Genomic DNA, 11,483 nt, shown 5'->3' with positions numbered 1-11,483 from the left:
CGGCATGTGGGATCTTCCCGGACCGGGGCACGAACCCGCGTCCCCTGCATCGGCAGGCGGACTCTCAACCCTTGCGCCACCAGGGAAGCCCCTGGCACGGTTTTAAGAGTGTCTCCAGGGCCGGCAGACTGAGGCAACTTCAGCTTGGGAAGGAAAAGGGGACAGCAAGAGGGAGCGACTCAGGAGGAGTCACTTCCCGACTTCTTTTCTGGCCACCTTCAGTTTGGGGGTGGGGGACTGGCGAGAGAAAGGCAGGGAAGACTAGATAGGTCATACCATTGACGATCTCTAAAAATGGGTAGGATGTAAAGAGGTAGAATCTTGCAAATGGAACCACAGGGGCCATCTGCGGCTTTAGGGGGTTTTAGTTATTAGTGCTTGTGCTGTTTGTCTAAAGACCTACTATAATCAGCTTTTTAATCATTTAGTTAATCTAATTAAATAAAACTACATGCAACTTTTAACATGCAATAACTAGCATAGCTCTCCCCAAACAGAACTCTCCAGCACCTGGGCCCAAATCCACCAGCAGGGTCGTGTGGGGGGGGGGGGGCGCGGGGTGAGGGCAGTGGTCCCCTGTGATTAGGTGACTCCACAGCACTGACCCACCCTGGGATGAATCCAGGGGACCCGCTCGTGAATCTGTCTCCATCTTGCCTTGAGTGCCTCTTCCTCAAACGGCTCAAAGAGCAGAGTTTTTCAAATTGTGGTTCACAGGCCTCTTGCATCAGAATCACCTGCTTAAGTTGCAGATTCTGGCTTCCTACCCCGGACTCCCAGAATCTGAGCAGGGCCCCAAATCTGCATCTTGAAGGAGCTCCCACTCTCGTTTCAGAGCCAAGGCATCACTCACGCCACGGCCGCCAGTGACACCGCCTGTGCAGTGCACAGCACGCCCCCCACCTGCTGTGACAGGCGTGGTTGGCAACATGGGGAGAGGCGGATTCTCCCCACTCTGGTGCTTCCTTCTGCGTAGAGGACAACATGCACTATCACCTCACTATCACACTCCTGGCCCAGGAGGCAGCAGCCTGGGTAAGTGGGTCTGCTCTGAAGACCCCCAATAGGGATAAGAGAGGTTAAAATCTTGACGATCAGCCCTGACTTCTATTCACTGTGCTTTCTGCCTGGAATACCCTTGCTGCCCTGACCAACCAGCAAACTCTTACTCATATGTCAAAACCCAGCTCAGGCATCTCTTGGCCCAGCTCAGCCTTCTCTCTGGCACCTCTGTGCCCATATGCATTTGCTGCTGCATAGACCACCCTGATTGGCAATGATCTGCCTCCTTTACTAGACCTGAGCTCCTCAAGGTCAGGAACATCATCTTATTGATCTTGGTGACCCCAAAAGACTCCAGAATGTCTGGAACACAATAGGTGCTAAATAAATGCTGAATGGGGGAAAGGTGGGGGACCATCTCCATGAATATGAGGTAGATCAGAGCATACAAGACCGAACATAGTCAAGGAGCCAAATGCCAAACACAGCAAGTAGTGGAACAGAGCAGTAGTGAAGAGTTCAAACATTTGGAGTCCAGTAGACAGACCTGGGCTCGATTCCTGGCCCTGTCTCTTCCTATGAGTGGCCTTAGACAAGGCACTTCACCTCTCTGGGCCTCAGCTTCTACAACCATCAAGGCCTCCTTGCTGGATTGTTCCAGATATTTGATGTGATACCACATAGAAAGAGCTGAGCATGGTGCCTGGCACACAGTAAGCACTCAACGGATGCAGGGCTAGCTGCTACTACTATTATTATAAGGTGGTTGTTATGAGGGGTGCTGTTATTAAAATCATTATTAAATTATACAAAGAATATTCCAAGAAGGTAGGAAGGAGAGATCAGGCTGGATCCAAACAGTCATGAAAAGAGGACTTCACTGCAGGAGTTATGGGAAGGTCCAGAGAAACCAGAGCAGGAAGTAGAACGTTTGGTATTAACTGGGTGATGTCAAGCAAGTTACTTAATCTCTGTACCTCTGTTATCTCACCTGTAAAATGGGAGCGGCAATAGCAACCTGAATACTTTAGTACCTACCTATCATGGTGTCGTTAGGAACAAACAAGTAAAAAGGTAGATAACTAACCTGGCAGTTCCCATGGATGACACAAGTGCCAGCTATTACTGTTACCATTGCCTTCACTAAATAACCCCTCAAAAAAATTCTAATAACTATGAGGAGGGCCTTACAGACAAATCCAGGGGAAGAGCAGGGTGTTAAGCCTTGAAAACAAGATTCTAGGCGCTCCCACGTGCGGTGCGTGGCCTACATGCCTGGCCCTGTGTGCGGGCCTTCCTGTGACCCCCATACTCGCGGTAACCTGGGGCCGTGCACATCACTAGCACAGCACAGGCCAGGACAGGAACTGAGGGACGCTCAGCAGCTCATCTGCAGCCAAAGGGCAGAGGCTGGCTCAGAGGGCTTTAGCCAATCCTCCACCTCAGCAGGGCTTGCTGAGCTCTGCCTTTCTCAGTGGCGCCATCTGCTGGCACGTGGTGATGCCGCGCCAGGGTTTCCCCGCATGACCATGCGTGAAGTTGGGTGCCTTTTCACATGTTCGGAGCCATTTAAATATCTACTTCTGTGACGTGTCTGTGCAAGTTTTTTGCCCATTTTTTCTAGGTAGAGAAACTTCTTTCTTATTAATTTGATGGAGTTTATGCATTCTGAATACAAATCCTTTACTGGATATACCTATGGCAAACATTTTCTCTGAATGTGGCTTGCCTTTTCACTCTCTTTACAGTGATCTTTTGATGTGCAAAAGTTCCTAATTTTAAGGCGGTCCAGTTTATCAGTCTTTCCCTTGGATAGTGCTTTTTGTATCAACCTTAAGACATCCTTACCTAAGGTCATGAAGAAATGCTGTTTTCTTCTTCTAAAAAGTTACTATTTTACCTTTCACATTTTGACTTAGAGTACATTTGAAACTCATTTTTGTGTATTGTGTAAGATACTGGCCAAAATTCATTTTTTCCATATGGCTGTCTAGTTGATTCAGCATCATTTACTGAAAAGGTCCTCATTTCTCCAAAGCACACCGATGTCAGTTGCCATTAATCAGGTGACCACGCATGGGACTCTTTCTGGATGCTCTAGTTCCACTGATCTATTTGTTTACCTTTGTGCCAACACCATGCTGTCTGATCACTGCAGCTTTATAATAAATCTTGCAATGTGATAATGTAAGTCTTCCAACTTCTTTCCTTCTGTTTTTTTAAATTATTATTATATTGGCTATTCTTGGCCCTTTGAATTTCCATATATATTTTAAAATCACCTTCTCAATTTCCACAAAAATACCTGCTAAGATTTCCTTTAAGATTGCCCTAAACCTATAGCTAAACATGGAGAGAACTGACATCTTTTGGAGAGTGTAACATGATGACATTTACATTTCCTTCAAGGTTTGCTGGATAGGGGGCTTGCACATCTTTTGTGAGATTTATTCCTAGGTATTTGATGGGTTTTTTGATGCTGTTGTAAATGGGAGTGTTTAAAAATGCTCATTTTCTAAATGTTTGTTGTTGGTAGATGGAAACACCCGCTAGATCTCAAGCTCTAAATTCCCACTGCACTGGCTCATCTTTTCACCCTCACGATGCCCTGGCACACTGTTTTAGGTAATCTTTTTGGAAGAGACCCTCAATATATGCTTGCTTAAATGTAGTGGGGGGAAAAAAGAAAGAGAGCTGAATAGATTAAAGATTAATATTTTAATGCTGCATCTAATTCCAGGGCTTTGGAAGATCAAGTAATTCAACTACCTCAGAGATACTAATATAGTTTAATAACTTTCTGGTTTTAAACGTAACACTCATTTTAGAAAGGTTGGAAACCTCAACAACAACAAAAAAGAGAAATGGCAATTGTCAATCATGCCACTGCCCAGAGATGACCACTGCTGGAGTTGCAATCTATTTCCTTGGGTCTTTTTCTTTGCTATGGATATTAACATAGTTGAGCTCATGCTGTATGTCCATTACCATGCCCATCTTTCTTCCCACCTCTGGCTAAAATAAAAGCATTTTTGTTACTGGCAACTGTTCTCGAGCATCAGTAGTGACTACGTAGTACACCACGGAAAGGACGGCACAGCAGTTCCTGGGCATTAGACTCCTAATTGTTCAGATGATCAACAAGCTAACAACAGCCATCTCTATGTGCAAGGCTGTGTTCCCTATCTAGATAAGATTCCAAGGACAGTGACAGATTTTTCTCTTACAATGATAATAACTGTTACAACGATAACATTTTCTCTCAAACTCTTAGGTGTGTACATTTTTACCATCATCATCATCAAAACAGTTGCAGCCTCCTGGGCTTCCCTGGTGGTGCAGTGGTTGGGAGCCCGCCTGCCAATGCAGTCGACACAGGTTCAAGCCCTGGTCCGGGAAGATCCCACATGCCACAGAGCAACTAAGCCTGTGTGCCACAACTACTAAGCCTGCGCTCTAGAGCCCGCAAGCCTAGAGCCCATGCTCCACAACAAAGAGAGGTCACTGCAATGAGAAGCCCACGCACCACAGCGAAGAGTGGCCCCCGCTTGTCGCAACTAGAAAAAGCCTGCGTGTAGCAATGAAAACCCAACGCAGCCAAAACTTAATTAATTAATTAATTAATTTTAAAAAATAAATAAATAAAAATAAAAACAGTTGCAGTCTCCTATTGCCAGGCCCTGTTCTGAATGCTTCAGATGTGTTCACTCATTAAACCCTTACAACAATCCTGCAGGGCTGATGATCTGGGAAGCTGAGGCTCTGGGAGGCTAGGACCCACCCAGAGTCCCAACACAAGGACAGGGGACCCAGGCAGTAACCCCTTGCTTGTAATCATTATAGTATAGAAGATGCAAACAATGAGTTAAACGCTTTTATTCGCCAAGCATTTCCATGAAGTTATGAATGCCTAGCACACAAGACAACCGAATAAACAAAATGAAAAGGCATGACAACACGTATCAGATCTCAAGATAAGTGCTTATCACTGACCCTTATTCCACTTCATTGGAAGAGAGCCGGCATTATCATACCTCCAGAGAAAGTTCTGCAGAATGTAGAATCCCAATTTCAGACCCTTGCACATAAGCAAACTTTACTTTGAGAGACAAGCTTAGGAGTTTGAAACGCCTGGAAACAGAAAAACTGCAGTCTGTTACCAACGTGCAACCAACACATTAGAGGCTCATCACCAAGGACTACAGACTGTAAACAAATCCCTCCTCCACAGACTCTGCTTTCTCAAGAGACTCACTTATTTCACAAGTTAAACCATTACAGTTAATAATAATTATGTCCACTTCAGAGACAGACATACTAAATTCAAATTCATACAAGTTTTATGACTTGTATCATGTCTCTTAGGATGCTCCCATTGGAAGATACTGAAACATGCACAAGCTAGAGTGTGAGGCAGGATAGGGCCTAGGGGGGCTGGAAATCCACTCCCCCAGAGCACATCCCCCAAATAACAATGTCTGGGGTGAGGGGACACGGAGCCTGTGTCTGTGTGGCCTCCTCAGCACTAGGGAAGACACCTCACAGAGGGTCCTACTCTGTGTCCTGAAAACCTCTATTTGGTCAGGATCCAGCCCTCTGGCCAGCAGGACAAGGAGAAGCTCCAGGCAGGGTGGAATCGGACTAGAAGACTAGCAAAAGGTGTTAAAGGCGGTGCCTCTCCTGATGAATCACCCCTGCAAGATGTCAAACTGGGCCAGCTAGTTGAGGCCGGGACTGAGATGCTGAGATGCTGGGGAGCCGGCGATCACGGCGAGATTGCCGTAGCAGGGCTTTCAGCCCTAGAAAAAGTCACAGCTCTGGCACAGGCGCTGTGCCCAAACTGGCAAGAGCAAACTGCTGTTAAGAAAAGTCAGGCCAGAACTTGCCTCTTTCGTTCATCCTATGACGAATTCTTGTTGATCTTTTACTGCGTGCTAGGCCCTGTACTGGCATCTGACAATTTCCACGTGAACAAGCCACCCAGGCCTCTGTCCTCACAAAGCTTATGTTCAAATTTGGGAGAAGCAGACAAACATATACTCAAGTAAGACCATTTCTGATAGCGGAAGGTCATGCCTGAGGAACCCTGGCCAGCTTCCTGGGGAATCTAACTCACAGGTGGGATAAAGCTTGAAGAGCCCAGAGCACCTACCAGCTGGTCTAACTCTTTGGTGATGAGAAGACCTTATGATAACATGTTGAGTGAGACGGTGGGAGCAAGAACAAGAGAAGTTACAGATGACGGTAAAACTTCTTGTTGGCTTAAGTCACCAGGGCAATTTTTATGAAAGAATTGTTTAGGTTTGTTTTGTTTTGTTTTGTTTTTTGTGGCCATGCCACGCAGCTTGTGGGATCTTAGTTCCCGGACCAGAGATTGAACCCGGGCCACCGCAGTGAAAGTGCTGAGTCCTAACCACTGGACTGCCACGGAATTCCCAAGAATTGGTATTTTAAGGATACAGCTCTCTCATCTGGAGAGAGCACAGATGCAGACAGGTGAGGTGTGTGCAACAGTGAGTGAGAGAAGGACCATCAACGTGAAATGGCACAAGAAACACCCCTGGGTTACTGCAGGCACTACCCTCCCGTACTGTAAGACAGAAGCAGCCCCTGAGGGGACGCTCCTCCAATCCATTCTCCAAACTTTGGCCAGACCACAGCACACGGCTCCCCACTGTTCTCAGCCTAGTGTCCAAATTCCTCAACAGGATTTACAAGGCTCAGTGGGACCTAGGCTCTGTGACCTCTCCCACCTCATGGCTCTGCTCTCGGGCCCTACACAACCCCTTGCCCTGTGTCTCTCTCCTGCAGGCTTCTCAAATGCTGTTTCCTCTGCTTGCAGCATCCCCCTTTCCAGCCTGTCCCCTACTGCCTGTAACAACCACTCATCCTTTATGTCTCCAAGTAAATGGGTGTCTGCCTACCAAGGATGCTCCTGGCTCCCCAGCTGGGGTTAGAGGGTCTTCATCTGTGCTCCCAAGCTTAGATGGGTGGGAACGGTCTGGAGCGCTCTGATGGCCTGGGGGAACTTTAGACTTGACATAATGGATGCCTTGGACTATGAGTGATACGATGAATATGATACTCTAAGAAAATGAATCTGGCGATATTGTACCCCAAGCTCTAAAAATAATCAGTGCTATCTTAGGCAAAAGTTGAATATACCAAGAGTAGGTGAACGTCTGCCTGCTGGGTATACATTCCTCTTCTCCTTAATTTTCCTACGCTGAATCATCCCTTTCTCTCATTCTCTGTCCACTAGCTTGGAAGGAGCTGATGCCACCCTGACTCCAGGGAAGGGCCACTTAGAGTACCCCATACCCCCCTGTCACAGTGACTAGCTCAGGGGCGGGCATGAGACCCCAGGATGGTTCAGTGGTGCCCATTACTGGACTTCTGCTGGCAATATTAAGAAAAGAAGCTCTCTTTTTCCCAGGGGTTGCTAAGCTGATATGATGTAAGCCTGGAGCATGCTGAGAATGACACCAACCCAGAAGAAAGCAGAGACAAGAACTGGAAAGAAGCACATACAGACAGCTTCGTCTGAACACTGAGACTCAGCCATGGCTTAGCTAGGACAGCCTGTTCAGTGGCAAGAGCCAATCAGTTCCATTTGGGGCTTAAGGCAATTCCAGCTGGGCTTCTGTCACTTAAAACCAAGAATCTTGACCCATACACAAAGGCGATTAGAATTAAGGCAACAACACAACCCAACATCAAGAAAGTTCTAGCAGTTTGTGGACTCGCAGTCCCTAGTGAAGGTGATGCTCCAGTAGCAATCAGGCAATTCCATCAGTCAAGACTTCTGCTTGTCAATGTCACAGCCTTGCCACTAGTCTGGGCAATAAACCACCCATGATGTGTAGCAAATGCTTACTATTTCAATCTGCCTCAACTAAATCACTAACTCCATTCAGCAGACAGAGACCACAGTACACAGCTTCCCATTATTTAGCAAAAGTAAAACCCTGTCTTACAGGAAGATTCCTTTCCAGTTTGAAAGCCGGGAATGTTATGAATAATGTGGTTCAAAAAGGGCTTCCAGCTCTCCGTACTATCTCCTCAATTGTTTTGTAAATCTCAAACTGTTCTTAACAGTAAAGTCTATTTAGAAAAAAAAAAAAGGAAGAGGGTTCCCAGATGCTTTGTGTGCCCCGCTCCTAAAACTGTCAATTCTAAATTTGTTTAAATATCTTCATCTCTCCTCTCTACCCACACTGCCCTAGGTCAGGGCAACAGTGTATTAGGAACCGTCACTTGTCACTGGTGGAGTGACCAATTAGTACTGGCTGCCCAGGACTTTCCCAGTTTTAGCACTGAAAGTCCCACATCCTGGGAAACCCCTTAGACCCAGGCGCCCCACTACGGTTTGTGGCCCTCTGTATCAGAGGAAGCCCAAACCCTGTTCTACCTCCAGCCTTGTGTCCCGTAACTACCAGCCCCACCATGACACTCCACAAACCCCAGGGCCGCCCCACACCCCGCTGCTCCACATGGTGGCTCCTGCTCATCCTTGACAACTCTGCTCTGGTTGCCTCCCCCAGAGAGCTTCCAAGAAGGGTTCCCACAGAGCCCTGAACCTACGGTGACCCCAGCACTTGTCATACCACAGTCACTGGCTCTATGGCTATCTCCCCCACCAGCCGGCGAGCTCCCTCAGGAAATGGGCTGTTCTGTGCCCAAGCATTGGGGTGGGCACTAGCTGTTTATGGCACTCTTTCCCAAGTCACTTTCGGATCTTCTAAGCTCCCCTCCAACACACAAATCGCCAGGTTCTTCAGGCTACAGTATGGATTCAGCTGATCCGCCAGATCCAGGGCAGGTAGCTCTGGTTTCCAAAAAGCACCCAACAGCAGTGTGACCTAGACAATGAACCTGGCAGTTTCCAGGATACTTCAAAGGAACCTGAGAACCTTTGCCATTCCCTGGCTGGGCAGAGGGCGAAGATGGCCATTGGGCAGTGAGACTCGGCCAAGTTGAAAGTCTTCCCAAACTGACTTTTAGGAAATTCTACTCAAAAAGACAGTGTAAAGAGTGCAAACACTTAAGTCAAATCCTGGCTTTGACACTTTTCAGCTGTTGTCACCTTGGGCAAGTGACTGAACCTCTTTGGACCTTAATTTCCAGTCTAAAAAATGGAAACAATAAGATTTCTGACAACTCCTAAGACTTGTGAGGACTAAAGGAAATAACACACAGGAATTCCTTAACAAGGAATGCATTCAATAATTACCGAAATGCATTCGAAAATGCATTCAATAACTACTAAAGTAATTTAAAAGGGCTAGAGTCAGGCAGAGTTAGGTGAGAGCTTGCAGGTACCTGGATGTTGGCAGCAGGCCCAACCTCCTTTAGATATCCCTCCTCCCCTTCTCGGCCTCATCCACCCACTCTCTAAATTCCTGAAATCTCTAAGCCTCTCCCTTTCCCGTCCAGCTGCCCTCCCATTTAAGATTCCTGCTTCCCTACATAGCCCCATGCTTGCCCTAGGCCTCTCTCCTCCCCATGTCCTCTCTCATCACCACCCCCCAAAAACCATTCCTTATTACATAATGATCCCTCCTGCTGCCCACTCTTTGAGACCCACAAACATTTATTAAACACCTGCTCCATGCTAGAAAGGACACAGCTGAGAATTACAGCACCCCTACACCCAGCCAAATGAGAAGCCCCCATCTAACTTCCCTCCCACCAACACTTTCCAGGGGCCCTTGTCTTCCTCCTACTGTTCCCTGCCTGCCCTCGCCATCCTTCTTTCCCATTAGTAATCCTGGGAGCTCCTTCTGGAAATCAGCCAGTTTCTTACCACCAAAGGTTTGCTTACTTCCCCACTCTCTCCCCCCACCCCTCTACACTATATTTTCCTCCCTGAAGTCATTCCCTCTTCAAAGGTCTCTATTTTCCTTCACCTCCACCCCGCGCCCCGGCAAAAAAATCCTAGGCTCTGCCTCTATGCTCTGCACCTCTCCCCGATTCATTAATTTTTTTCATTCTTTAAGTATTTATTGAGCTCCTATGTGTGCGAGGCTCAGAGCTAGACAGCTTTGAGCAAAACAAGCCGTCTCTGCCCTCCTGGAAGTACCAGTTTAGTAGCAAACAGAAAAGCAGTAAAAAGAAAAAACAAAAAACAAAAACACAGGATAATTGCAGATAGTGGAGATTCATCAAATGAATGAAATCAAGAGAAAGATCTAACAGAAAGGAATTGAGGCTGGGGAGGCACTTTAGGTAGGGTGGTCTGGGAAGGCCTTGCCCAGCTGATAAACACAGTTACCATTATTGGCCACCAACTGTATAACAGACACTGGATCGATCTATTCCCACGCACAATATTACTGAATCCTTGCACAATGTTCACCATCCCCATTTGCAGACGAGGAATGAGAAGCTCAGAGAGGTGAAACAATTTGTCCAAGGTTACACAGCCATTAAATGGTAGAATCAGGATTTGAATGCCAGTCTGACTGCAAAGCCACGCTGTGTACTCCTGCTTCCCAGGACCACCTTTGCCACCTGCCTCCCTCGGAGCTCTACTTCTGACGCTTTAGACTCCCCTATAGTTTGTTTTTTAATTATTGTCCTTTATTGAGCACTTGTAGAAGCTTCCAGCTTTACGTACAGTCTCTGACCCTACCCTCAAAACAACCGTAGAAAGCAGGTGCTCTCACTATATCCATTTTACAACTGAGGAAACTGAGGCCTAAATTCATACACTTAAGTTCAAACCCACATCTGTCTGACTCCAGGATCCAGACCTCTGACCCGTAAGCTGTCCAGCCTAAGAAGTACCACCCCGGGGAAGCTTGGTGCCCATCGTCCGGCCCCAGCAAGAACGAAGTCTACATCCGTAAACCGAAATCTCATCCCCTTACTTTACAGATGGGGATACTGAGACTCTGAGAAGCGGAGCGACTTGCCCAAGGTCACACAGAGAGGAGCTACGGGGTCAGGGTTCGAACCCAGGGGCCCTAAGTCCAGAGCCCTAGCGCTTAACCACCGCACAGCCTTTCCCGAGCGCCTCTCTCGGCCCTCCGCCTCCGCTCTCACACTTCCCAGCGCCCCCGGCCAGGGGCTCTGCGCCTCCATGCCCATGTCCAGCCCCGCGGCCTCCCCCTTCTGCCCCCAGTACACTCACTTGAGGTGGTCCAAGGAGTGGATATTGCGGGAAGACTTGCCATGGCCCCCGCCCACCCAGCTCCGCGAGCGGCCAAACATGTCGGCGGCCCCAGCCAGTCGCTTGCCTCACGGTCTCATGCCCAAGCGGCCGAGCGGCCCGGCGCCCGTGGCGGTGGCACAAGCGGAGGAGGCAGCGGCGGAGGTGCTGGAGAGACTGCCAAGCACCTTCCCCCTCCCCGGCCCACAGTCCAGCACTGACATTCAGCCGGAACCGGCCCTTCGACCGCCGCGCTTTACGGCGCCGTCACGAGGAACGCTGGGAAATGCAGTTCGTCCGCGAGGCCCCCGCTGACAAGACTCTGCGA

The 11,483-nt window shown here is 48.1% G+C and overlaps 1 protein-coding gene across 2 annotated transcripts in view; it reads right to left on the bottom strand.

The window, feature by feature from the left end:
• LOC114487749 (protein CLEC16A) overlaps nucleotides 1-11,388 on the bottom strand; it is a 61,375-nt gene extending 49,987 nt beyond the window's left edge. For both annotated transcript variants that reach the window (XM_055090441.1, XM_028499690.2), the window contains exon 1: nucleotides 11,138-11,388. In XM_055090441.1, the coding sequence (XP_054946416.1) occupies nucleotides 11,138-11,217 (80 nt within the window). In that variant the 5' untranslated portion in view covers nucleotides 11,218-11,388. The remainder of the gene's footprint in view (nucleotides 1-11,137) is intronic.
• Between the last annotated feature and the right edge of the window lie 95 nt (nucleotides 11,389-11,483).

This window comes from Physeter macrocephalus, chromosome 14 (assembly GCF_002837175.3).
Source record: "Physeter macrocephalus isolate SW-GA chromosome 14, ASM283717v5, whole genome shotgun sequence".
NCBI classification, from domain to species: Eukaryota; Metazoa; Chordata; class Mammalia; order Artiodactyla; family Physeteridae; genus Physeter; species Physeter macrocephalus.
The sequence above is the reverse complement of the archived record's forward strand: the minus strand, read 5'-3'. Positions and strand labels throughout refer to the sequence as shown.